The sequence below is a fragment of the Stegostoma tigrinum genome, chromosome 17, assembly GCF_030684315.1.
Source record: "Stegostoma tigrinum isolate sSteTig4 chromosome 17, sSteTig4.hap1, whole genome shotgun sequence".
Lineage (NCBI taxonomy): Eukaryota > Metazoa > Chordata > Chondrichthyes > Orectolobiformes > Stegostomatidae > Stegostoma > Stegostoma tigrinum.
In genome coordinates this window covers 13,005,662-13,033,458 of record NC_081370.1, presented here as the reverse complement: position 1 = coordinate 13,033,458, position 27,797 = coordinate 13,005,662, and the positions used below count along the sequence as shown (strand labels likewise).

At 44.5% G+C, this 27,797-nt stretch overlaps 1 protein-coding gene across 2 annotated transcripts in view; it reads right to left on the bottom strand.

The window, feature by feature from the left end:
- Nucleotides 1–27,797, bottom strand: part of rapsn (receptor-associated protein of the synapse, 43kD) — a 58,364-nt gene that overhangs the window by 4,084 nt on the left and 26,483 nt on the right. For both annotated transcript variants that reach the window (XM_048545843.2, XM_059651855.1), the window contains 2 exons: nt 25,036–25,158; nt 19,328–19,381 (listed from right to left, as the gene is read on the bottom strand). In XM_048545843.2, coding sequence (XP_048401800.1) covers nt 19,328–19,381; nt 25,036–25,158 — 177 coding nt within the window. The remainder of the gene's footprint in view (nt 1–19,327; nt 19,382–25,035; nt 25,159–27,797) is intronic.

Here is a 27,797-nt window from a genome sequence, read left to right as displayed (position 1 = left end):
ATTGGGGATTCAATTGTAAGGGGAATAGATAGGCAGTTCTGCGGTTGAAAATGAGGCTCCCGAATGGTATGTTGCCTCCCAGGTGCACGGGTCAGGGATGTCTCAGATCGGCTGCAGAACATTCTGAAGAGGGAGGGTGAACAGCCAGTTGTCGTGGTGCATATAGGCACCAATGATATAGGTAGAAAACAGGATGAAGTCCTACAAGCAGAATTTAGGGAGTTAGGAGCCAAGTTAAAAAGTAGGACCTCAAAAGTAGTAATCTCAGGATTGCTAACAGTGCCACATGCAAGTCAGTGCAGAAATGAAAGAATAGCCAGGATGAATGCGTGGCTTGAGAGATGGTGCAGGAGGGAGGGGTTCAGATTTTTGGGACATTGGAACCTGTTCTGGGGAAGGTGGGACTATTACAAATTGGACGGTCTAGACCTGGGCTGGACTGGAACCAATGTCGCTGGGGGTGCTTCGGCTAATGCTGTGGGGGAGGGTTTAAACTAATGTGGCAGGGGGATGGGAACTAAATATTGGACAGAAAAGAGGTAGTAACAAAAGCCTGTAGGGAACTAGATAATGGAGTCAGTGTGACTAAAGGGAATAGTAGTCGGGGAGCAGATGATGAACACAAAGGGACAGGTGGTCTGAGGTGCATTTGTTTTAATGCGAGAAGTGTAGTAGATAAGGCAGATGAGCTTACGGCTTGGATTGGTACCTGGAAGTATGATGTTATTGCTATTACTGAGACTTGGTTGAGGGAAGGGCATGATTGGCAACGAGTTGTCCCAGGATATCGCTGCTTCAGGCAGGATAGAGAAGGAGGTAAAAGGGGTGGAGGAGTTGCAATACTGGTCAAAGACAATATCACAGCTGTACTGAAGGAGGGCCCCATGGAGGACTCAAGCAGTGAGGCAATATGGGTAGAACTCAGAAATAGGAAGGATGCAGTAACAATGTTGGGGCTGTACTACAGGCCTCCCAACAGTGAGCGTGAGATAGAGGTACAACTACGTAAACAGATAATGGAAAGGTGTAGGAGAAACAGGGTGGTGGTGATGGGCGATTTTAATTTTCCCAACGTTGACTGGGATTCACTCAGTGTTAGGGGTCAAGATGGAGCAGAATTTGTAAGGTGTGTCCAGGAGGGTTTTCTAGAGCAGTATGTATGTAGTCCAACTCGGGAAGGGGCCATACTAGACCTGGTGTTGGGGAATGAACCCGGGCAGTTGGTTGAAATTACAGTAGGGGACTACATTGGAAATAGCGACCACAATTCCCTAAGTTTTACAATACTCATGGACAAGGGTGGGAGTGGTCCTAAAGGAAGAGTTCTAAACTGTGGGAAGGCCAAATATACCAAGATTTGGCAGGATCTGGGGAATGTAGATTGGGAGAAACTGTTTGAAGGTAAATCCACATTTGATATGTGGGATGCTTTTAAAGAGCGGTTGATTAGCATGCAGGAGAGACGTGTTCCTGTGAAAATGAGGAAAGGAAAAGGCAAGATTAGGAAACCATAGAAGACAGGTGAAATTGTGAGACCAGCTAAGAGGAAAAAGGAAGCATGCATGAGGTCTAGGTGACTAAAGACAGATGAAGCTTTGGAAGAATATCAGGAATGTAGAGCGAATCTGAAATGAGGGATTAAGAGGGTTAAGAGAGGACATGAGATATTGCTGGCAAACATGGTTGGGAAAATCCCAAAGCCTTTTATTCATATATAAAGATCAAGAGGGTAACTAGAGAAAGGATTAGCCAAAGAAGGAAAGTTATGCGCTGAGTCAGAGAAAATGGGTGACATTCCTAACGAGTACTTTACATCGGTATTCACCAAGAAGAGGGACATGACAGATGTTGAGGTTAGGATAGGTGTTTGCTTACTATAGGTCAAGTTGACATTAGGAAGGAGGAAGTGTTGGGTATCTGAAAAGACATCAAGGTGGACAAGTCCCCTGGTCCGGATGGGATCTATCCCAGGTTACTGAGGGACGCGAGAGAGGAAATAGCCGGAAGCCTTGACAGATATCTTTGCAGCATCCTTAGACACGGGTGAGGTCCCAGAGGAGTGGAGACTTGCTAATGTTGTCCCCTTGTTTAAGAAGGGTAGAAAGGATAATCCAGGTAATTATCGACTGGTGAGCCCGACGTCAGTGGTTGGGAAGCTACTGGAGAAGATACTGAGGGATAGGATCTATTCCCATTTGGAAGAAAATGGGCTGATCAGTAATAGGCAACATGGTTTTGTGCAGGGAAGGTCATGTCTTACCAACTTAATAGAATTCTTTGAGGACATGACAAAGTTGATTGATGAGGGAAAGGCTGTATATGTCATATACATGGACTTCAGTAAGGCGTTTGATAAGGTTCCCCATGGCAGGCTGATGGAGGAAGTGAAGTCACATGGGGTCCAGGGTATGCTAGCTAGATGGATAAAAAACTGGCTAGGCAACAGGAGACAGAGACTAGTAGTAGTATTAGATTGCCAAGCCTTTGGCATTGATCTTTAACTCGTCATTGTCTACAGGGATACTGCCAGATGACTAGAGGATAGCAAATGTGGTTCCCCTGTTCAAGAAGGGGAGCAGAGACAACCCTGGGAATTATAGACCAGTGAGCTGTACCTCAGTTGTTGGTAAAGTGTTGGCAAAGGTTATAAGGGATAGGGTTTATAATCATCTAGAAAAGAATAAATTGATTAGGGATAGTCAGCATGGTTTTGTGAAGGGAAGGTCGTGCCTCACAAACCTTATTGAGTTCTTTGAGAAGGTGACCAAACAGGTAGATGAGAGTAAACCGGTTGATGTGGTGTATATGGATTTCAGCAAGGCGTTCGATAAGGATCCCCACAATAGGCTAATGTACAAAATGCGGAGGAATGGGATTGTGGGAGATATAGCAATTTGGATCGGAAATTGGCTTGCTGAAAGAAGACAGAGGGTGGTAGATGATGGGAAATGTTCATCCTGGAGACCAGTTACTGGTGGTGTACCGCAAGGGTCGGTGTTGGGTCCACTGCTGTTTGTCATTTTTATAAATGACCTGGATGAGGGCGTAGAAGGATGGGTTAGTAAATTTGCAGACGACATTAAAGTCGGTGAAGTTGTGGATAGTGACGAAGGATGCTGCAAGTTGCAGAGAGACATAGATAAGCTGCAGAGCTGGGCTGAGAGGTGGCAAATGGAGTTTAATGCAGACAAGTGTGAGGTGATGCACTTTGGTAGGAGTTACCGGAAGGCAAAGTACTGGGCTAATGGTAAGATTCTTGGTAGATGAGCAGAGACATCTCGGTGTCCAAGTACACAGATCCTTGAAAGTTGCCACCCAGGTTGACAGGGCTGTTAAGAAGGCATACAGTGTTTTAGCTTTTATTAATAGAGGGATCGAGTTCCAGAACCAAGAGGTTATGCTGCAGCTGTACAAAACTCTGGTGCGGCCGCACTTGGAGTATTGCGTACAGTTCTGGTCACTGCATTATAAGAAGGATGTGGAAGCTTTGGAAAGGGTGCAGGGGAGATTTACTAGGATGTTGCCTGGTATGGAGGGAAGGTCTTACCAGGAAAGGCTGAGGGACTTGAGACTGTTTTCGTTAGAGAGAAGAAGGTTGAGAGGTGATTTAATCGAAACATATAAGATAATCAGAGGGTTAGATAGGGTGGATAGGGAGAGCCTTTTTCCTAGGATGGTAATGGCAAGCACAAAGGGGCATAGCTTTAAATTGAGGGGTGAAAGATATAGGACAGATGTCAGAGGTGGTTTCTTTACTCAGAGAGTAGTAAGGGAATGGAACGCTTTGCCTGAAACGGTAGTAGATTCGCCAACTTTAGGTACATTTAAGTCATCATTGGATAAGCATATGGACGTACATGGAATAGTGTAGGTTAGATGGGCTTCAGATCGATTGGACAGGTCGGCACAACATTGAGTGCCAAAGGGCCTGTGCTGTACTGTAATGTTCTATGTTCTAGAAGGGAGTTTCTCAAGTTGGAGACCTGTGACTAGTGGTATTCCACAGGGATCTGTGCTGGGACCACTGTTGCCTGTGATATATAGAACATAGAACATTACAGCACAGTATAGGCCCTTCGGCCTTCGATGTTGTGTCGACCTGTCATACCAATCTGAAGCCCATCTAACCTACACTATTCCATGTACATCCATATGCTTGTCCAATATCGACTTAAATGTACTTAAAGTTGGCGAATCTACTACCGTTGCAAGCAAGTATTCCATTCCCTTACTACTCTCTGAGTAAAGAAACTATCTCTGACATCTGTCCTATATCTTTCACCTCTCAATTTAAAGCTAGGCCCCCTCGTGCTCACCGTCACCATCCTCGGAAAAAGGCTCTCCCCATCCACCCTATCTAACCGTTTGATTATTTTATATGCCTCATATATGTAAATGATTTGGAGGAAAGTGTAGGTGGTCTGATCTGCAAGTTTGCAGATGACACTAAGATTGGTGGAATGGCAGATAGTGAAGGGGACTGTCAGAGATTACAGCAGAATATAGATAGACTGGAGAGTTGGGCAGATAAATGGCAGATGGAGTTCAATCTGGGCAAATGTGAGGTGATGTATTTTGCAAGATCTAATTCAAGGGCAAACTATACAGTAAGTGGAAAAGTCCTAGCGAAAATTGATGAACAGAGAGATCTGGGTGTTCAGGTCCATTGTTCCCTGAAGGTGGCAACGCAGGTCAATAGGGTGCTCAAGAAGGCATATGGCATGCTTTCCTTCATTGGACAGGGTATTGAGTACAAGAAGTGGAGGTCATGTTACAGTTGTATAAGACTTTGGTTCGGCCACATTTAGAGTACGGTGTACAGTTCTGGTTGCCACATTACCAAAAGGATGTGGACGCTTTGGAGAGGGTGCAGAGGAGGTTCACCAGGATGTTGCCTGGTATGGAGGGTGCTAGCTATGAAGAAAGGTTGAGTAGATTAGGATTATTTTCATTAGAAAGACAGAGATCGAGGGGGGACCTGGCTGAGGTCTACAAAATCATGAGGAGCATAGACAGGGTGGATAGCAAGAAGCTTTTTCCCAGAGTGGGGGACTCAATTACTCGGGGGTCATAAGTTCAAAGTGAGAGGAGGAAAGTTTAAGGGAGATATGCGTGGAAAGTTCTTTACGCAGAGGGTGGTGGGTGCCTAGAATGCGTTGCCAGCAGAAGTGGTGGATGCAGACACGTTAGCGTCTTTTAAGATATATCTGGACAGGTACATGGATGGGCAGGGAGCAAATGGGCACAGACCCTTAGAAAATAGATGACAGGTTAGACAGAGGATCTCAATCGGCGCAGGCTTGGGGGGTCAAAGGGCCTGTTCCTGTGCTGTAATTTTCTTTGTTCTTTGTACACACCAACCCTCGGAGCATCCCACCCAGACCCATCCCTCTGTAACCGACATAATCTACACATCCCTGAATACTGTGGCCAATTTAGCATGGCCAATCCACCTAGCCTGCACATCTTTGGACTGTGGGAGGAAATCCATGTAGACACAGGGAGAACATTCAAACTCTGCACAGACAGTTGCCCAAGGGTGGAATCAAACCCGAGTCCCTGACACTGTGAGGCAGCAGTGCTGACCAATGAGCCACTGTGCCACCCGTTAATTACTGAATTTGAAGCTGAAGTTCCTTAACAACAGAAAAGAAAACATGAGTTCCCTACACAAAAGAAAATAATATAAGCAAAACAAGCGCTCTCTCCCTTTCTCTCTCTCTAAACGTAAAAGATCTGAACACAAATGCCTATGTAAAGTTTCAACCTGTTTTCCAACACTATCCATTACAGAACCTCAAGCCCAGAGAAATTATGCTCCTATCTCAACGCCAAGTTTCTACTTAAATGATTCCTTCCGGTTTCTTTCCCATAGGCTCTAGGGACAATTCAATGCTTCCTGTCAAAGTCCTTTACTCTATTCTAATAACTGCAGAATTCCATCCACTGCCTCCACATTCTTCAATTATACCCTTCTGCTGGCTTCCCCGAATATCCTTGAACCGCGGCTCAGAGAGAAACTGAAGCTTCTTTTATTCCTGGTTTTATGCTTTCTGAATTGAACTGTTAACTTGATTCTGAACTAAGTCTCTCTCAACTAAACTGAAGGCAAAATTATTGACTTTGGAAGTCTTCACGTGGCACAACAGATTAAACATCCTTCTGCTTTCAATTTGTCCAATGTTAATTGGGACGCTCATTCTGAATTTGAGTCAGTGAATTTTTTAAAATGTATCCAGGACAGCTTTCTTCAGCCTGTATGTGGAAGATCTTCAAGGTGATGCAGTAGTCTTGGGCAAAATTTTAACTCAACAGATCTGGCAAAGTGGTTGAAGAATCAGTGGGCGAGCATTTTGCACTCAGCTATCAGAACCCCACTAGATGCAAGATTGTTTGGAAAAGGAGAAGGATGAGTCTGAAATCAAAATTTGCAAGTGGGGGAAGGTTGATTTTAATAAGATCAGATATGTTTTGGCCAGAATGGACTGGTCGCAGATATTTCCAGATAAATCTGTCTCAAAACGGGGCAATGAATTTCAGAAGGAAATATGGAGAGTACAGGATCACCATGTTCCAATAAAGAATAAGGATATGACAATTTTTGTGGACCCAAGTCATCATGGAATATACAGCATTGAATTAAGAGAAGATGAGAGGCTTGTGGCAGATATTGAGGGCTTAAAACAGCAGAAACTCTGAAGGAGTATAGAATTGGCAACAGGGTACTTAAAGGGGTGATTATGAGAATGAAAATGGTGTATGAAAGGATACTAATAGGTAACATAAAGGAAAATCCAAAGTTGTTTACAGGTACAGTAAGGGCAAAAGGAGAATGAGGGAAACTATAGGATCCATTAAATACCACAGCGGTAATTTGTGCATGGAGCCAGAAGATTCTAAATGAATACTTTTGGTGCTCACTAGTGAGAAGATCGATATGGGCATAGAATTCAGGAAGAAGGTCTGTGATAGAACTAAAGAAATTAACATCAACAGAGAGGAGGTTCTGAGGGATCTGGCAGGCTTAAAAATAAATTTCCAGAGAGGGATGAAATGTATCCTGGGTAGTTGGGCGTGGCAATGGAGAAATTGAGGGCCACTTGCAAAAATTTTCAATTCCTTTCTGGCTCGAGGAGAGAGGCCTGAGGCCAGCCAATGTGGCTGTTATTCAAGGAGGGAATAAGGGGTAAACCAAGAAACTAACCTTGATGGCAGGATAACTATTGGAACCAAATCTGAGGGACAAAATGAACCTGCATTTGAAGAGGCAGGGATTAATCAAGGACAGTCAGCATGGCTTTTGTATGGGAGATCATGACCGACTAACGTGATTGAATTTTTCGAAGTAGCGACCAGGTATGTGGATAAGGACAATGCTCTTGATGCCGTCTACTTATATTTCAGCAGGGCTTTTGATAAGGTCCTGTGTGGGACACTGAGCGCAAAAGTAAGAGTCTATGGGATCAGAGGAAATTTGGCAAATTAGATCCACAACTGACTGAGTGGCAGGAAGCAGAGGCTGATGGTTGAGGGATGTCTTTCAACTGGAAGTCAGTGAGGTCCTGCAGGGATCAGAGTTGGAGTCCTTGTATTTTGTGGCTTACATAAATGATCTACACTTGAGTGTATCAGAGATAATGGGAACTGCAGATGCTGTAGAATCCGAGATAACAAAGTGTGGAGCTGGATGAACACAACAGGCCAAGCAGCATCTTAGGAGCACAAAAGCTGACGTTTCAGGCTTAGACCCTTCATCAGGAAAGGGAGAGGAGGAGAGGGTTCTGAAATAAATAGGGAGAGAGGGGGAGGTGGATCGAAGATGGATAGACGATAAGATAGGTGGAGAGGAGACAGACAAGTTAAAGAGGTGGGGATGGAGCCTGTAGAGGTGAGTATAGGTGGAGAGGTAGGGAGGGGATAGGTCAGTCCGGGGAGGACGGACAGGTCAAGGGGGTGGGATGAGGTTAGTAGGTAGGAGATGGTGGTGCGGCTTGAGGTGGGAGGAGGGGATAGGTGAGAGGAAGAACAGGTTAAGGAGGCGGGGACAAGCTGGGCTGGTTTTGGGATGCAGGAGGGGGAGGGGATATTTTGAAGTTGGTGAAATCCATATTGATACCATTGGGCTGCAGGGTTCCCAAGCGGAATAGGAGTTGCTGTTCGTGCAATCTTTGGGTGGCATCGTTGTGACACTGCAGGATGGACATGTTGTCGAAGGAATGGGAGGGGGAGTTGAAATGGTTTGCGACTGGAAGGTGCAGTTGTTTATTGCGAACCGAGCATAGGTGTTCTGCAAAGCAATCCCAAAGGGTCCGCTTCGTTTCCCCAGTGTAGAAGAGGCCACAACGGGTACAGCGGATGCAGTTTACCACACTGGCAGATGTGCAGGTGAACCTCTGTTTGAGGTGGAAATTCTTCTTGGGGCCTGGGATCGGAGTAAGGGAGGAGGTATGGGAGCAAGTGTAGCACCTCCTGCGGTTGCTAGGGAAATGTCGGGTGTGGTGGGGTTGGAGGGGAGTGAGGAGCAGACAAGAGAGTCACAGAGAGAGTGGTCCCTCCAGAAAGCAGACAGGGTGGGGATGGAAAAATGTCTTTGGCGGTAGGGTCGGATTGTAGATGGAGGAAGTGTCAGAGGATGATGCGTTGGATCCAGAGGTTGTGGGGTGGTATGTGAGGATGAGGGGGATTCTCTTTTGGCGGTTATTGCGGGGACGGGGTGTGAGGGATGAGTTGAAAACCTCGAAAAACAAGGACATCTGAGATGTACTGAAGTGGAATGCCTCATCCTGGGAGCAGATGCAGTGGGGGTGAAGGGATTGGGAATAGGGGATGGAACTTTTGCAGGAAGGTGGGTGGGAGGAGGTGTATTCTAGGTAGCTGTGGGAGTTGGTGGGCTTGAAATGGATATCGGTTTCTAGGTGGTTGCCTGGGATGGAGACAGAGAGGTCCAGGAAGGTGAGGGATGTGTTGGAGATGGTCCAGTGAACTTGAGGTTGGGGTGGAACGTTTTGGTGAAGTGGATGAACTGTTTGAGCTCCTCGTGGGCGCACGAGGTGGTGCCGACACAGTCATCAATGTAATGGAGGAAGAGGTGGGTTTTAGGGCCAGTGCAGCTATGGAAGAGGGATTGTTCCAATTAACCTACAAAGAGGCAGGGATAGCTTGGGCCCATGTGGGTACCCATGGCCACACCCTTTGTCTGTCAGAAGTGGGAGAAATCAAAAGAGAAGTTGTTGAGGGTGAAGACAGGTTCAGCTAGGCAGATGAGCATGTCGTTGGAGGGGGACTGGCTGGGCCTGTGGGACAGCAAGAAGCGGAGGCCTTTAGGCCATCTGCATGGGGAATGCAGGTATACAGGGACTGGACGTCCATGGTGAAAATGAGATGTAGGGGACTGGAGAATTGTAAATTCTGGAGGAGGAGGAGGGTGTGGGTGGTGTCATGGATGTAGGTAGGGAGTTCCTGGACGAAGGAGGAGAAAATGGAGACCAGATAGGTGGAGAGAGAGAGATAATGGGAACTGCAGACGCTGGAGAATTCCAAGATAATAAAATGTGAGGCTGGATGAACACAGCAGGCCAAGCAGCATCTCAGGAGCACAAAAGCTGACGTTTCGGGCCTGGAGGGTCCAGGCCCGAAACGTCAGCTTTTGTGCTCCTGAGATGCTGCTTGGCCTGCTGTGTTCATCCAGCCTCACATTTTATTAGGCCCGAAACGTCAGCTTTTGTGCTCCTGAGATGCTGCTTGGCCTGCTGTGTTCATCCAGCCTCACATTTTATTAACCAGATAGGTGGAGATGAGTTCAGTGGGGCAGGAGCAAGCGGAGACAATGGGTCGACGAGGGCAGGCAGGTTTGTGGATTTTGGGAAGGAGATAGAAGGGGGCGGTGCAGGGTTGGGGAACAATGAGGTTGGAGGCTGTGGGTGGGAGTTCACCTGTGGTGATGAAGTTGTGGATGGTTTGGGAGATGATGGATTCCAGATGGGTGGTGATGAGTCTGGTGAGGCAGGAGCAGGCGGAGACACTTGAGTGTAAGAGGGTTGATTGGTAAGTTTCCAATGATAGAAAGATTGGTGGGGTGCTAAATAGTGAGCAGGACAGCCTTAGATTACAGAATGATATGAATGGACTGGTCGGATGGGCTGCACAATGCAAATGGGATTCAATCCAGATAAATGTGGGGTGATGTGTTTGAGCAGGACAAACAAGGTAAGGGAACAAATGATGAATGGTAGGACCTTGGTAAGCACTAAGGATCAGAGGGACCTTATTGTATCAGAGAGAGTAGGATCTGCAGATACTGGAGAATCCAAGCTAACAAGGTGTAGAGCTGGATGAAAACAGCAGTCAAGCAGCATCTTAGGAACACAAAAGCTGATGTTTTGGGACTAGACCCTTCATCAGAAGTGGGGGAGGGGATGAGGGTTCTGAAATAAATAGGGAGAGAGGGGGAGGTGGATAGAAGATGGATAGAGGAGAAGATAGGTGGAGTGGAGACAGACAGGTCAAAGAGGTGGGGATGGAACCAGTAAAGGTGAGTGTAAGTGGGGAGTTAGGGAGGAGATAAGTCAGTCTGGGGGGACGGACAGGTCAAGGTGGTGGGATGCAGTTAGTAGGTAGGAAATAGGGGTGGGTCTTGAGGTGGGAGGAGGGGATAGGTGAGAGGAAGAACAGGTTAGGGAGGTGGGGATGAGCTGGGCTGGTTTCGTGAAGCCATAGCAGGGACGAGAGATTTTGAAGCCTGTGAATTTCACAATGTAGATTTCACGAGCTTCAAAATCTATTAAAGGATTAGCTGTTTTTGAAGAGGGATCATAATCTTAGATCTGTTTAATACGATGATGATGATTATTATAGTGGAAGCGACCATAGATATGTAGATCATTATTCCATTTTATCTTAACATGACTCCTGAAGTCTGCCCGAGGTGCATACTGTAAAGACCATGTCTTTTTTTTCGTGTTTTTTAAAATTGTGGACTGAATGGAACAAACTGTTTAAAATGATGTTTTAAAGGACAGCTGCATGTTTTAAAATGCAAGTCACCTGATACATATGCAAGCCCTGTGGAAAGAGCTGTTCGAACACGATGCACTCTCAGATTTTGAAGGAAGGGAGGGTAGAAATTGTGAGGGCACTGATCACAGATTTTCAGTCTTCCCTGAACTCAGAGAAATGCCAGAAGACGACAGAATTGGAAACATTAGGGACCGATACAAAGCTAATAGGAACTTCAGATGCTAGAGAATCCAAGATAACAAGGTGTAGAGCTGGATGAACACAGCAGGCCAAGCAGCATCTTAGAAGTACAAAAGCTGATATTTCGGGCCTCGAACCTTCATCAGAAATGGGGGAGGGGAAGAGGGTTCTGAAATAAATAGGGAGAGAGGGGGAAGCGGATCGAAAATGGATAGAGGGGAGAGGAGACAAACAAGTTAAAGAGGCAGGGATGGAGCCAGTAAAGATGAGTGTAGCTGGGGAGGTAGGGAGGAGATAGGTCAGTCCGGGAGGACGGACAGGTGAAGAGGGCGATTTTGATGCTTGTGAAGTCCACATGGATACCATTAGGCTGCAGGGACCCCAAGTGGAATATGAGTTGCTGAACCTGCAATCTTCGGTTGGAATCGTTGTGGCACTGCAGGAGGGCCCAGATGGATATGTTATCTGAGCAATGGAAGGCGGAATTGAAATAGTTCGTGACTGGGAGGTGTAGTTGTTTATTGGGAACTGAGTGTAGGTGTTCTGCAAAGTGGTCCCCAAGCCTCCGCTTGGTTTCCCCGATGTAGAGGAGGCCACAATGGCTACAGCGGATGCAGTATACCACATTAGCAAATGTGCAGGTGAACAACTACTTGATGTGGAACGTCTTCTTGGGGCCTGGGACCATTCACTCACACTTGTCCATTCCACACTCCCCTCCAGCCTTTCTGGAGGAACCACTCTCTCCGTGACTCCCTTGTCTGCTCCACACTCCCCTCCAGCCCCACCACACCTGGTACTTTTCCCTGCAACTGCAGGGAGTGCTGCAGCTGCCCCCACATCTTCTACTTCACCCCCATTCCAGGCCCCAAGAAGACTTTCCAAATCAAGCAGATGTTCACCTGCCAATGTGGTATACTATACCCGCTGGACCCATTGAGGCCTCCTCTACATTGGGGACTGCTTTGCAGAGCACCTACACTCGGTTCGCAATAAACAACTGCACGGTCCCAGTTGCGAACCATTTCAACTCCCCCTCCCATTCCTCAGACGGCATGTCCATCCTGGGACTCCAGCAGTGCCACAATGATACAACCCAAAGGTTGTAGGAACAGCAACTCATATTCCACTTGGGAACACTGCAGCCCAATAGTATCAATGTGGATTTCACAAACTTCAAAATCTCCCCTCCCTCTACCACATCCCAAAACCAGCCCAGCTTGTCCCCATGCCCTAACCTGTTCGTCCTCTCACCTATCCCCTCCTCCCACCTCAAGCCCCATCCCCATTTCCGACCTACTAACCTCATCCCACCCCATTGACCTGTCTGTCCCCCCTGGACTGACCTATCTCCTCCCTAACTCCCCACCTACACTCAACTTTTCTGGTTCCATCCCCACCTCTTTGACTTGTCTGTCTCCTCTCCACCCATCTTCTCCTCTATCCATCTTCTATCCACCTCCCCCTCTCTCCCTATTTATTTCAGAATCCTCTTCCCCTCCTCCATTTCTGATGAAGGGTCGAGGCCCGAAACGTCAGCTTTTGTGTTCCTAAGATGCTGCTTGGCCTGCTGTATTCATCCAGCCCTACACCTTGTTATCAGGGATCGATTCAAGAAAGTTTGTAAGGATAAACCCAGCAATTACAGACCAGTCAGTTTAATTTTAGTGATGGGAAAGCTTCTGGAGATATCCATTCTTGATAAAAAATGAGTAATTACAAAGAAAAAGATGGGTTTATTAGGAAGAGTCAGCATGGATTTCTAAAGGACAAGTCACATTTAATCATCTTGCTGGAGTTTTTTGAAGAGACAACAGAAAGGGATGCTGAGTGTAAAGCTGCTGAGGTGATACACATGGATTTCTAGAAGGTGTCACACAGTGGAATCTTGAGGAAAGTTATAGATCATGGAATAAAAAGGGTAGTAGCAACATGGATACAAAATTGGATGAATGACACAAAAGAATGGTCAATGGCTAATTTTCAGGCCAGAGGAAAGTTTGTAGTGGAGTTCCCCAGGGATCAGTGTTGGGACCTTACACTTCCTGACATATCACAATGATCTGGATCTCGCTGTGCAGGGGACAATTTCCAAGTTTGTAGATGACACAAAATTTGAAAGAATTGTAAACTATGAGGAGGACAGTGTGGAACTCTAAAAGGGTACCGGCAAGTGGTAGAGTGAGGCCAATGAAGTTCAATGAAGAGAAGGTGATGCACATTTGTAGGAAGAACACTGAAGGGGTATACAAAATAATAGGTACAATTGTAAAGGGGGTGTCAGACCAGAAGGAACTGGGTGCTTATGTGCACAGATTGTTGAAGGTGGCAGGATAAGTGGAGAATGCAGTTAATAAAGCATTCAGTGTTCTCAGCTTTATTAACGGAGACATTGAGTACAAGAGGAAGGAAATAATGTTTAACTTGTCAGTCTTCAGATGGAAAATTGTTTACAGTGTGGGTGCTACATTATTGGAAAGCTGTGAATCTTTGCATTGGAGGGTGCAGAAGTAGTTTACAAAAATGGCTCCAGTTATGAGAAACTTTAGTTGTGAACATAGATTGAAGAAGCTGGGATTATTCTCCTTGGACAGAAGACAGCTGAGAAGAGATTTGATAGAGATTTTCAAAACCATTAGTGGGTTGGATAGAGTAGAAAGGGATTGGTTGTTCCTCTGTTAATTAAACAAGCATAGATTCAACAAGTGATGTGCAAAAGAAGCAAGGGTGGTGTGAGAAAAGATGTTTTCACTCATTGAATAGTTAAAGTATGGTAAATGTGGTGGAGGCAGGTTCAAACAAAGTATTCAAGAGGGTGTTGGATGATTATTTGGATAGATATGGTGTGTTGGGATATGGGGAAATGACAGGAGATTGGCACGATGCAGGAAAAATGAGCTGAATGGCCATCCTTCCGTGCCATTACAATGTTGCATGACAAAAATTCTGTGACTCTGTGGGCAGGCAGTAATTGAAGTCATTGCAGTCAAATTGGAGCCAAGGATTTCTGTGTACAGATGCAACTTTGCGGCAATAAGAAATTGATTAATAACTAGTCAGTAGTTCGCAGGCCGATGACAAGAGCCTTTTGCCTGTCAACAGCCATATGACTAGTCCTCAAGTAACTGAACATCTTGGGGTTGGGAAAAAGATCCCAAGAAGTGTTTTGATCTCCACCAATACAGGAAACTGTTGCTCTGTTCTCTCTAGTTAAAGCCCACCTTAAATCTGAAGAAAACAAGTTTATCTGCTCTTCAGCAGTTGCTGTGACCTTTAATTGTTAAGTCAGAGACCTTATATTAAGAGCCAGCCACCCTGTGCCCCTTACAAACCAGTGAAAGCATCTGGAGAAAGAAGTCAGAAAAGCAATGTTCCAATCAGCATAAAAATCGGAAGGATGACTGAACGAATACGTGAACAGGGACAATGAACTGCCTTACAGTTTTCCCCTGCCTATAACAAATTTTTCTGTGTGTATATGCGAGCGTGTATGTGTGTATACGCGAGCGCGCACGCGCTTGTGCATTCGTGCATGTGACAGAGAGAAAGGAGGAGTTTATCTGCAGATTAGAGCTTTAATTAGTGGCATTATTTAGTGATTGTTTACCTCTAGCTACAGCCTAATTATTTATAATACATAGTCATTCTTGTTCTATACAGAAGCTTGGTCTATATTTTCTGTCATGCTGGCTTTGAAAGTCAGGTAAATTGGGGAATTTTGTGTACTTATGTTAAAATCTGTAACTTTTATGATTACTCCAGGAATATGAGCCTTGATTTTCAGAACACTACTCCTGTGAGGTTTAACAGAATTTGGATGCTCGTTTGGGATAGGATTGCAAACAGAGGCAATGAGCATTTGAGTGTGGTCTTAGTAAACATCAAGTTTTGTGCTATATTTAAGATTTGGCATTAAAAATGACAAAGGATTTCCTACAGGTGGCAGAGTTGTCCCTCTTAGAGCATTCTAAAAGTAAATCTCAAGATCAAGGTTGGTTGACTTGGTTGGCAAACTGGACAGAGCATTCCCTAACAGAGCCAAGAACATAGAAATAATTTAAGTACTATCTTGGCACTTGCATTTAGAGGTTTGATTTGATCTGATATATTATCATCAAATATCCTGAGATACAGTGAAAATTTTGTGTGCTAACCAGACAAACCATACTTTACATAAGTACATCAGGGTAGTAGAACAGAACGTAGAATATAGTGTTACAGCTACTGAGTAGGTGCAGAGAAAGATCAGCTCTAATATCGGAGAGGTCCATTCACAAGTCTGATAGCAGTGGGGAGGAAGCTGTTCTTAAATCTGTTGGTACGTGTTTTCAAACCTTTGTATCTTTCGAAACAACAGGAAGTGTGGATACAGTGAATGAAAGGAAGGCTGGTTTCTGTGATGGACTAGGCTGTGTTCACCACCCTCTGTAATTTCTTGCAGTCTTGGGCATAGCAGTTGCCATACCAAGCTGTATTGCATCCAGACAGATTGCCTTCTATGATCCATCTACTAAAATTAGTAAGACTCATTATGGACATGCTGAATATAAAATTAAAAATGAAACAAAGATAGGTAATTAAATATTGGAGGCAGGTCATAATCATTTATGGTTAAAGCAGCTTGAGTAAGGGGAGAAAATGAAGAAACTAAAGCTGGAAGAAAATGGTTAATAAACAGCCACGATAAGGACAGGGAGATGGAATTAAGAAAATCAGTACATGGAAATGAGAAATTTAGGAATTGGAAGTGGAAAGAGAAGATAAAGTAAATGAACATGAATATGAGCTCTAAACGATGCAGTTAAAACAGGAGATGTCAGATGGGATTGATGCAAGCCCTGGTGGAGAGAATCTGAGCCAATAATTTGATGCCCACTAAAAAAATGTTAAAGGTATTACAAGCCCTGCTGATGTTCAAGGAAAATGACGTGGAGGCATTCTTCAAATCACATGAGAAAGTAATGAGGCAAATGAACTGGCCAAAAGAGGACTGAACATTGCTTATGCATTGCAAGTTGGCAGTTCAAGCACATGAAGTTTGTGCTTCACTGTGAATTAGAGGTTTCTCTGGATTATGATGCAGTGAAGAAAACTTTATTGGCTGCAGACGAGTTAGTGCCCAAGACATACATAAGCAAAGGTTAATTGAAGAATTTAAGGAAGCAGCTAGGGCAAACCTATATTGAATTCTGAAGAGTCAAACAAACTATTTGGCATGTGAGAATGAGAGGTTAAAAACACACATGAAGATCTAGAGAGGTTATCTTAGAGTGATTTAAAATCTCGCTACCTTCCGTTATAAGGACCAAAAGGTTGCAACTGTAAGGCAATAATGGTTGATGATTATGAATTAATCCATAAAAAGAATTCTTTCCTTCTCAGATTTAATAAATTTGAACTGGATAGAAAATGGGAGAGTGGAAGGAAAGCAAGAAGCAAGGCTAAGGAATGGATAGCTGCGAATGCCCCAAGGTCTTCTCCTCCTTAGATCAAGGTCAAATATTACACGACACCGGGTTATACTCTAACAGGTTTATTTGAAATCACAAGTTTTCTCAGCACTGCCCCTTCGTCAGGTAAAGAGAAAGTACTCTGGCGTTTCTATTCTAATGAATTGGAACATGTTCATTTAGAATGCTGGATGATGAGAGGGAAACCAATGGGACTTGTTGGAGTTCATAACAATGTAAGAAAAAGCTATGAATCAGACTGTAGCTTTAACTATAACTAAGAGACTGGAGGTAGGCACTGCTGTGAGTGCAGTAGTAGTACAGAGGGAAGATCAGAGATATGAAAGGCTTTTATCAAAAGGGAAGATCGCAGAAGTAGGCCTTCAGCCCATTGAATCTGCTCTGCCATTCAATGAGATAATGGCTGATTTGATAATCCTCAACTCCACCTTCCTACCTTTTCTCACGTAACCTTTGATTCCCTTACTGATTGACAATCAATCTCAGGCTTTGATACACGTATCAACCCAGCTTCAACAGCCCCCTGCAATAAAGAATTTCCCAGAATCACTACCCTTTACTTCAGGAAATTCTTCTTCATCTGTGTCTTAAACAGGTGACCCATTAGGGTGGACAGTGAGAACCTTTTACCTTGGATGGTGATGGCTAGCACGAGGGGACATAGCTTTAAACTGAGGGGTGACAGATATAGGACAGATCTCAGAGGTAGGTTCTTTATTCAGAGAGTAGTAAGGGCGTGGAATGCCCTGCCTGCAACAGCAGTCGACTCACCAATTTTAAGGGCATTTAAATGGTCATTGGATAAACACAGACGATAATGGAATAGTGTAGGTTAGATGGGCTTCAGATTGGTTTCACAGGTCGGTGCAACATTGAGGGCTTGAAGGCCTGTACTGTGCCATAATGTTCTATGTTCTATATTCTATGTTATTCTGAGATTATGCTCTCTGAGATTATGACTGTCTGACATGGGAAACAACTTCTCCACATTTATCCAGTCAAGTCGCCAAAGAACTTTTTTTGTTGCGAGACGGTTGTCTCGTATTCTCTTATTTTCTAGCAAGCACAGGCCCAAACTATTCAAACAGAATAAGACAGCCCTTCCATACCTAGTAGGAGCAAATTACTGCAGATAATGGAATCTGTGCTGAAAACAAAAATGCTGGAGATCACAGTGGGTCAGGCAGCATCCATGGAGAGAAAGCAAACAAACATTTCAAATCTACATAAACTCTTCATTCGAGCTAATATGGAGTGTTGGGGGGGCGGCATTTACACTATAGTTGAGGGGGGTTTGGTTGGAGTGCTTGGGGGAGAATGGATGTTGATTGTTCAGAAAAAGTGATTGGAATGTGTCACTTAATCGGAACTATCAATGAAACATTAGCTTTCTCTCCATGGATGCTGCCTGACCTGCTACGATTTTCAGTATTTTTTGTTCCCTCCATACTTGGTATCAGCTGTTATGAACCTTCTCTAGACTGCCTCCAATGCCAGTATATCTTTCTTTACATAAGGAACCCAAAATTGTTCATAATATTCCAGCTGTGATCTAATTAGTGCTTTGTATAGTTTTAGCAAAACCTCCCTATTGCTATACTTAATTCCCTTTGAAATAAAGGCCAACATTCTATTTGTCCTCCCTATTACCCATTAAACTTTGTTGCTGAATTATTGTGATTCATGGAAGAAGATTCCCAAATTCCTCTGATCTGTATCTTTCTACAGTCTTTCTTAAGTTCAAATGATATTCATCTTCTCTATTCTTCTTGCCAAAAAGCATAACCCCACATTTTCCTATATTATATTATCTGACGAGTTTTTCCCACTCATTTAATCTGTCTATATCCCTCTGCAGACTTTGTGCCACAAATATTTGCTTACTCACCTATGTTTTTGTGTCATGCACAAATTTGACAACCGTACATTTGCATTTCTCATCCAAGTCATTATATATATTGAATAATTGTGGCCCAGTACTGATTCCTGTTGCACACCATTATTACAGGTTGTCAACCTGAAAGTGAAAAACTTATTCCAACTCTCTGTCTTCAATTAGCCAATTCTCTGACCGTGGAAATACATATTACCCACAATACTTATGAGCTCTTATTAAGCCTTTACCTTATTAACAAGCTTCTGAAACTCCAAATATATCCACTGCTTCCCCTTTATCTGTCCTCCTTGTTCCTCCTCAAAGAAGTGTAGTAAGATTTTCAGGCATAACTTCCCTTCGTGGTGCCATGCTAACTCTGCTTGATCATATTATGACACTTTTCTACTGAGTCACATGCAGACACACACATAGAAAATTAATGTTAGGTTTATAAGAAACATCTAACATAAAATCATCTTTAGATTTGCATTATAAGAGGGATGTTGGTCAGATCAGTGACTTTTTAAAAAAAAAATCACAAAGTCATTCTGGAACAGGATCTTAAAATATATCATTTCCATTATTAGCTCCTCAGCAGCCCAACAACTTCCATTGTATCATTCAACACTCAATATCAGAAGATATATGTTATGAACGTTTGCCCATTGCCTCTGTACTCTTACATCACAGCAGGTTTCCCTCCTGGGAATGGTACCTTTGAAAGAGGAATTTACGATTGACTATATTCACAGTGACCAATCTTGGCATCCACACAATCTTGTACCTTGTTGCCCACAGCTTTAGCTAGTTCTCCAGCTTTCTCCACAACCTTGAGGGCCTATAAAACAATAAGCGAGAAATCAAGAGGGATAGCCAGTGTAAATCCAGATTATACTCTGAAACTGCAGCGCTCCCTCAGTACTGACCCTCTAACAGTATGGCACTCCCTCAGTACTGACCCTTCAACACTGCAACACGCCTTCAGTATTGATCCTCTGACAGTGTAGCACTCCCATAGTGTGGGCTCTCCAACACCCCTTTTCTGTTCTTCAGCTCAACTCATGTGAGCTGATTTCAAAAACAATATTCTTACGTGGGATGAGGATGTCACTGTCTGGGTCAGGGTGATTTATTGCCCATCTTTAATTACCATAGAGTATTACAGACTCGACCACATTGCTGTGGGCCTGGAGTCACATGTAGGCCAGAGCAGGTCAGAACAGCAGTATCTATTCGTGAACCAGATCGGTTGTGAAGATAGTTGACAGTAGTTACATTGTTGTCATTAGATGAGCTTTGTTTAAAATAAGTGTCAGATTGGTATTGAATTCAAATATGATCATCAGCCATGGTGGGATTCAAACGCATGTTCCCCTAGCCTGGGGATGTGGATTAGATTAGATTAGATTCCCTACAGTGTGAAAACAAGCCCTTTGGCCCAACAAGTCTACACCGCCCCCTGAAGCATCCCACCCAGACCCATTCCCCTTTAACCCACACACCCCTGAACACTACAGGCAATTTAGCACGGCCGATCCACCTAGAACATAGAACATAGAAAGGTACAGCACAGTACAGGCCCTTCGGCCCACGATGTTGTGCTGTGGATTAATCCTAATCCAAAAATAAAATAACCTAACCTGGATTCCCCACAATTCACTGCTGTCCATGTGAATGTCCAGCAGTCGCTTAAATGTCACTAATGACTCCGCTTCCACGACTACCACTGGCAAAGTATTCCATGTGCTTACAACTCTCTGACATCTCCTCTATACCTTCCTCCTAACATCTTAAAACTATGATCCCTTGTGGCAGTCAATCCTGCCATGGGGAAAAGTCTCTGGCTATCGACTCTATCCATGCCTCTCATTACCTTGTACACCTCGATCAGGTCACCTCGCTTCCTCTTTCTCTCCAGAGAGAAAAGTCCAAGCTCAGTCAACCTCTCCTCGTAAGACAAGCCCTCCAGTCCAGGCAGCATCCTGGTAATCCTCCTTTGCACCCTCTCCAAAGCCTCCACATCTTTCCTATAATAGGGCGACCAGAACTGGACACAATATTCCAAGTGTGGTCTCACCAGGGTTTTTAGAGCTGCAGCATAACCTCGTGGCTCTTAAACTCGATCCCGCTGTTAATGAAAGCCGAAACACCATATGCTTTCTTAACAATGTTATCCACCTGGGTGGCAACTTTGAGGGAGCTATGCACTTGAACACCAAGATCCCGCTGTTCCTCCACACTGCCGAGAATCCTACCTTTAATCCTATATTCAGCATTTAAGTTCGACCTTCCAAAATGCATCACTTTGCATTTATCCAGGTTGAACTCCATCTGCCATTTCTCAGCCCGGCTCTGCATACTGTAAATGTCTCGCTGAAGCCTACAATAGCACTCGATACTATCAACGGCACCTCCAACCTTTGTGTCTTCAGCAAACACACTAATCCACCCCTCAACCTCCTGATCCAAGTCATTTATAAAAACTACAAAGAGCAGAGGCCTAAGAACAGAGCCCTGTGGGACACCACTCAGCACTGACCTCCAGGCAGAATATTTACCAGCTACAACTACTTTTTGCTTCCTGTCAGCCAACCAATTCTGAATCCAGACAGCCAAATCACCCTGTATCCCATACCTCCTGACATTATGAATGAGCCTGCCATGGGGAACCTTATCAAATGCCTTGCTGAAGTCCATGTACACCACATCCACTGTTTGACCCTCGTCAACCTGTCTCGTGACCTCCTCAAAGAACTCAATAAGATTTGTGCCCCTCACAAAGCCATGCTGACCCCCTTTAATCACGCTATGCTTTTCCAAATAGTCATAAATCCTATCCTTCAGAATTCTTTCCAAAACCTTGCTGACCACAGACGTAAGACTGTGCTGAACACAGACGTAAGACAGTCTGGTCTGTAATTTCCAGGGATTTCCCTATTCCCTTTCTTGAAAAGAGGAACAACATTTGCCTCCCTCCAATCTTCCGGTACAACTCCCGTGGAGAGTGAGGAAGCAAAGATCTTCGCCAGCGGCTTAGCAACCTCCTTTCTCGCTTCCCGGAGCAACCTAGGATAAATCTGGTCTGGCCCTGGGGACTTATCAATCTTAATGTTTGCCAAAATTTCCAGCACATCAACTTCCTCAATCTCGATCTGTTCAAACCTGTTTCCCTGCTCCTCAAAGTTCTTATTCACAATAAGGTCCCTTTCCTTAGCTTGCACATCTTTGGACTGTGGGAAGAAACTGGAACACCCGGAGAAAACCCATGCAGACATGGGGAGAATGTGCAAACTCCACACAGACAGTCGCCCGAGGTTGGAATCGAACCCGAGTCCCTGGTGCTGTGAGGCTGCAGTGCTAACCACTGAGCCACTGTGCTGCCCAACAAATCCAGTGATTTTACACTGTCCCCCATTTGATGATTCCTCTGACCTATCACACCCCCTTCAGCTATAATCATCCCATTGATCAGTTTTCTAGCATTTCCCCCTTTCCTTGTCTCTATCTTGGATGCCAAATTGGGAAACACTCAATAGTGAGAAGATGTTTACAGAAGAGACATTCAAACATCAAGACACTGAAAGGATATTGAGGAGCGGGTTCAGAGAAGAATTAGAATGGTGATCCAAGGAATACCCATATCAGGAAAAGACCGACAGGCTGGTATCTTCTCCATCCACAGCAGAGTCTGACAACTAGAGATCTCTAAAACTGTGAAAGGTTATGAATTTCACTGGATGAATTTAGAACTCTGGCAGGACACTTAGCACCTCTTTTGGTTACCACATCACCTTGTGTAGGCTGACAACAGCCAATTTCTCATGTTCTGCCAACCCAGTTTAACAGTCACCCCACACATGTATTACTGAAATAGCAGCAAACCTTCGAATACACTTTCTGCTCACTTCCACCATCTCACAGATGGGTGCCAGCTCCCTGGTTTTCAGAATTGGTTTTCAGAACAGGTGGAGTTAGTCAAGAAGGGTGTTACCACAGGGATCATGCCACCTAGCTATCGGTCAGAATGTCAGCAAGATCAATAGAACACAAAAAGGCTCTTCAGCTCATCACTTCTGTGCTAGTCAAAAACAACTATTCTAAGTTTGTGAGGGGTAGGTCATGCCTTACAAACCTTATCGAGTTTTTTGAGGATGTGACTAGAAAAGTTGATGAGGGTCGAGCTGTGGATGTGGTGTATATGGACTTCAGTAAGGCATTTGATAAGGTTCCCCATGGTAGGCTCATTCAGAAGGTCAGGAGGAATGGGATACAGGGGAACTTAGCTGCTTGGATACAGAATTGGCTGGCCAACAGAAGACAGCGAGTGGTAGTAGAAGGAAAATATTCTGCCTGGAAGACAGTGGTGAGTGAAGTTCCACAGGGCTCTGTCCTTGGGCCTCTACTGTTTGTAATTTTTATTAATGACTTGGATGAGGGGATTGAAGGATGGGTCAGCAAGTTTGCAGACGACACAAAGGTCGGAGGTGTCGTTGACAGTGTAGAGGGCTGTTGTAGGCTGCAGCGGGACATTGACAGGATGCAGAGATGGGCTGAGAGGTGGCAGATGGAGTTCAATCTGGATAAATGCGAGGTGATGCATTTTGGAAGGTCGAATTTGAAAGCTGAGTACAGGATTAAGGATAGGATTCTTGGCAGCGTGGAGGAACAGAGGGATCTTGGTGTGCAGATACATAGATCCCTTAAAATGGCCACCCAAGTGGACAGGGTTGTTAAGAAAGCATATGGTGTTTTGGCTTTCATTAACAGGGGGATTGAGTTTAAGAGTCGTGAGATCTTGTTGCAGCTCTATAAAACTTTGGTTAGACCGCACTTGGAATACTGCGTCCAGTTCTGGGCACCCTATTATAGGAAAGATGTGGATGCTTTGGAGAGGGTTCAGAGGAGGTTTACCAGGATGCTGCCTGGACTGGAGGGCTTATCTTATGAAGAGAGGTTGACTGAGCTCGGTCTCTTTTCATTGGAGAAAAGGAGGAGGAGAGGGGACCTAATTGAGGTATACAAGATAATGAGAGGCATAGATAGAGTTGATAGCCAGAGACTATTTCCCAGGGCAGAAATGGCTAGCACGAGTGGCTAGAGAGTTGTGAGAGCATGGAATGCATTGCCAGCAGCAGTTGTGGAAGCAAGGTCATTGGGGTCATTTAAGAGACTGCTGGACATGTATATGGTCACAGAAATTTGAGGGTGCATACATGAGGATCAATGGTCGGCACAACATTGTGGGCTGAAGGGCCTGTTCTGTGCTGTACTGTTCTATGTTCTATGTTCTATGTTCTAAAGTCATTTTCCAGCACTTTCCCCACAGCCTTGTATGCCTTGGCATCACAAGTACAGATCTAAATATTTCTTCAATGTTTCTCCCTTGACCACGCTTACAGGAAGTGGCTTCCAGAATCCCACCACCATCTGGGTGAAAATGTTGTCCTCACATCCCCTCTAACCTTTGGCATATTATCTTCAAGGTATGCCCCCAGCTCATTGATCCCTTTATCAAGGGGGAATGTCCCTATCTATGTCCCTCATAATTTTAGACTTCTCAATCAGGTCCCTTCCCAATGTCCTCTGTTCTAAGGAAAACAATCCCAGTCTGTCCAATCTCTCTTCATAATGAAATCTCTCCAGCCCAGGTAACATCCTGGTAAATTTATTCTGCACCCTCTCCAATTTTATCACATTCCTCCTATAATGTGGATTCCAGAACTACACATTGTACTCTAGCTGTGGTCTAACCAACATCTTATATAGTTCCAGCATAAGCTCCCTGTTCCTAAACTCTATACCTTGCCCAATAAAGAGAAGTGCCCCTATGTCTTCTTAGCCTATTTATGCACCTATCCTGACACACCATGGTTGCTCTAATCCTCAGTACTTCCCAGGGTCCTATCATGCATCTTGTATTCCCTCGCCTGGATTATCTCTGTCCCAGTGCCTTATTTCACATTTATCCAGGTTGAATTCCATTGCCATTGACCAGCCTACCTAAGTGGCTCCTCACTATTTACCATCCCACCTATTTTTGTATCGTCTCTGAACTCAGGGATCAACCCTCCTATGTTCAAGTCTGAATCATTTATATAAACCACAAACAGCAAGGGCTCCAACATCGTACCCTGTGGACCTCACTGGACACAGATTTCCAGTCGGAAAAACATTTTTTAATCATCACCCTCTGCTTTCTGCCACTCAGCCAATTATGGATCCATTTGCCAGATTTTCTTGGATCCCTTGGGCTCTTATCTCTGCTATCAGTCTCCCATGCAGGACCTCATCAAAGGCCTTACTGAAATCGAAACTGATGGCATTAAAAGCATGGTCCTCATCTGTACACCTGGCCTCTCTTCAAAAAAAATTAATCAAGTTGGTCAGACATGACCTCCCCATAACAAACAATGCTGACTGCTCATAGTCAATCCATGCCTCTCGAAGTGCTGATAAATTGAGTCCCCCAGAATTGCTGGTGTTGTTTCCTACCTTGTCCTGCTCCTTCTGAATGAACCAGCACTTGGCAATTCCCAAAAGAACCTGTGCCTGCCCCAGGCGGTTGCCAATTTCAGCCATGATATTCAGTGAGGAATCGTAACGGGGTAGAGCCTTCTGCAAGAGACAGATAACATCATTAATTCCATGAATTCTTGATGTAGTAATCCCTACAAGGCCATTGGGGAATCACTGCTTAATCTCCCTGTGGAGCTTGTAGAGTATGATTTCCCTTGGCTATAGGCAATGGTCTGTCTGACTGGAACGCAACACTCGATCCCTTTATAAAGAAAATCCAAAGGACTCTTGTGATGCTGTGAAAGTGTCCCTGGACCAGAGAGGCCCAGGTTCAAGTCCCACCTACTCCAGAAGTGTATAATAATATTTCTGAACAGGCTGATTAAAAAATACGACAAAACAGACCCACTCCCTCCACACCTCTCACTTTTGATGGTTTTTGCATTGTCTGTAACAGGCTTTGCATGTAAATAACCGATTGTCCACACCGGTAATTTAGTGGTGGTGGTTTGGAGTTCAGGAAAATGTCAAGCTGGTGGGGAAACTATTCAGTTCAGTACGATAGCCTTCTGGGTATAAAAAAAAATAAAGCAGATGCATGGATGGCTCTGCAGAACCATCTGTCCTGAGCTAGGTCAGGTCTGTGTACACCACACGTAGTGTGCTGTTTAATCTAGCTGGCAGTCCCAGAGGCAATATCCTTTGAGAAACTGACAGAAATGGTAGCTGAGCACCAATGCTACAAACCATTTGTCATACTGCAGTGTTGCAGGTTTAGCACAGAACATGAATTGGTCCCTTAAATGCCCCTATCGTATCTGCCCCCACCACCACCCCTGGCAGAGTACTTTGGTACTCCTAATACTTTGTCTCCACAAGCTGAGGTTGATCCTACCTATATTCTTAGGTCAGATTGGTGAGGATGGAGTCAGGTATATTATATTCTCACCACCTTTCACAGGCTCAGCCTAGCGGCCAAGCCCTTTAGGACTCCCAGAACTGAACTCAACACTCCAAATATGGTCTCATCAATAATTTAAAGAGGTGTAGAATCACTCCCTTGCTTTTATCCTCTCTGCATCTATTTATAAACCCAAGGATTCTCTAAGCATTAACAACTATTTCACCTCCCTGGCCACCTTCAGAAAATCAAGTACGTGAACCCCAGGGTCCCTCTGCTCCTGTACTCCCTCAAAGCTTTACTATTAAGCCTGTATTGTCTCTCCATGTCTCTTCTAACAAAATGCATTACCCCACATTTGTCTGTGTTGAATTTTATCTGCCAGGTGTCTGCCCAGTTGTCCAACTTGTTAATGTCCTTCTGAAGTTACTCAGCATCACCAACACAGTTTAATAATCTGCCCCATATAATATCATCTGCAAATTTAGAGATTTTGCCTCAATACCCATCTCCAAATCAATTACATAATTCAGGAATAGATAAGAGTCCCAACGCCGAACCCGGGAACTCCATTTACAACTCATCTCCAATCCAAGAAATGCCCGTCCCTTTACCACACATAACTCTCCTCTGTACCTTTACCAATTGCCAGAAATCACATGACACCGAGTTAGAGTCCAACAGATTTACTTGACAACACAAGCATTTGGAGTCTTACTGGAGGAAACCCATGCAGACACAGGGAGAATTACAAACTCCACACAGCCTGAGGGTGGAATCGAACCCCGTTTCCTGGCGCTGTGAAGCAGCAGTGCTAACCACTGAACCACTGTGCTGCCCAATGTGAGGAAGTGGATCATTATCAACTCCTTTGTCTGTCCAATTGTTCTTCTCTTTCTTTAGGCTCTATCCTAACATTTACTCGCTACCCCACCCCCCTGCCTATTTTAGAACATAAAACATAGAACAGTACAGGACCTTCAGCCCACGATGCTGTGCTGAACATTACCCTAAACCTAAGGTCTACCTAAACTCCATCCCTACTTTATACTATCATCCATATGCCTACCTAATAGCCGCTTAAATGCCCCTAATGAGGCTGACTCCACTACACTCTCCGGTAATGCATTCCACGCCCCAACCACTCTCTGAGTAAAGAACCTACCTCTGATATCTCCCCTACATCTATCTCCACTCACTTTAAAACTATGCCCACTCATAATAACTACCTCCACCCTAGGAAAAAGTCTCTGGCTGTCCATTTTATCCGTACCTCTGATCATTTTGTACACTTCTATCAAGTCACCTCTCATCCTTCATCGTTCTAAAAAGAAAAGCCCTATCTCTCTCAACCTTTCCTCATAAGACCTTCCCTCCATTCCAGGCAACATCCTGGTAAATGTCCTCTGTACCTTTTCCAACGCTTCCACATCTTTCCTGTAATGAGGCAACCAGAACTGGATAAAATACTCCAGATGCGGTCAAACCATGCTTTTGTATAGCTGGAGCATAAATTCATGGTTCTCGAACTTTTCTGCATATAAACTGACATTTTCCCAGTCATCAGCAGTTCTGATGAAGGGTCACCAGACCCAAAATGTTAACTCTGATATTTTCTTCACAGCTGATGCTGCCAGACCTGCTGAGCTTTACCAGCGTCTTCTTGTTTTTGTTCCTGATTTACAGCACCCACAGTTCTTTCAGTTTTTACCAACTTCTTGTATTTTTCTCACATCTTAGTTACTATTCAGGGTCTGTAGATCTCTCCCACTAGTGACTTTTTTCCCTCTGCTGTTCCTCATCCTCACCCAAACCCAGTCTACATCATGGTCTTCTG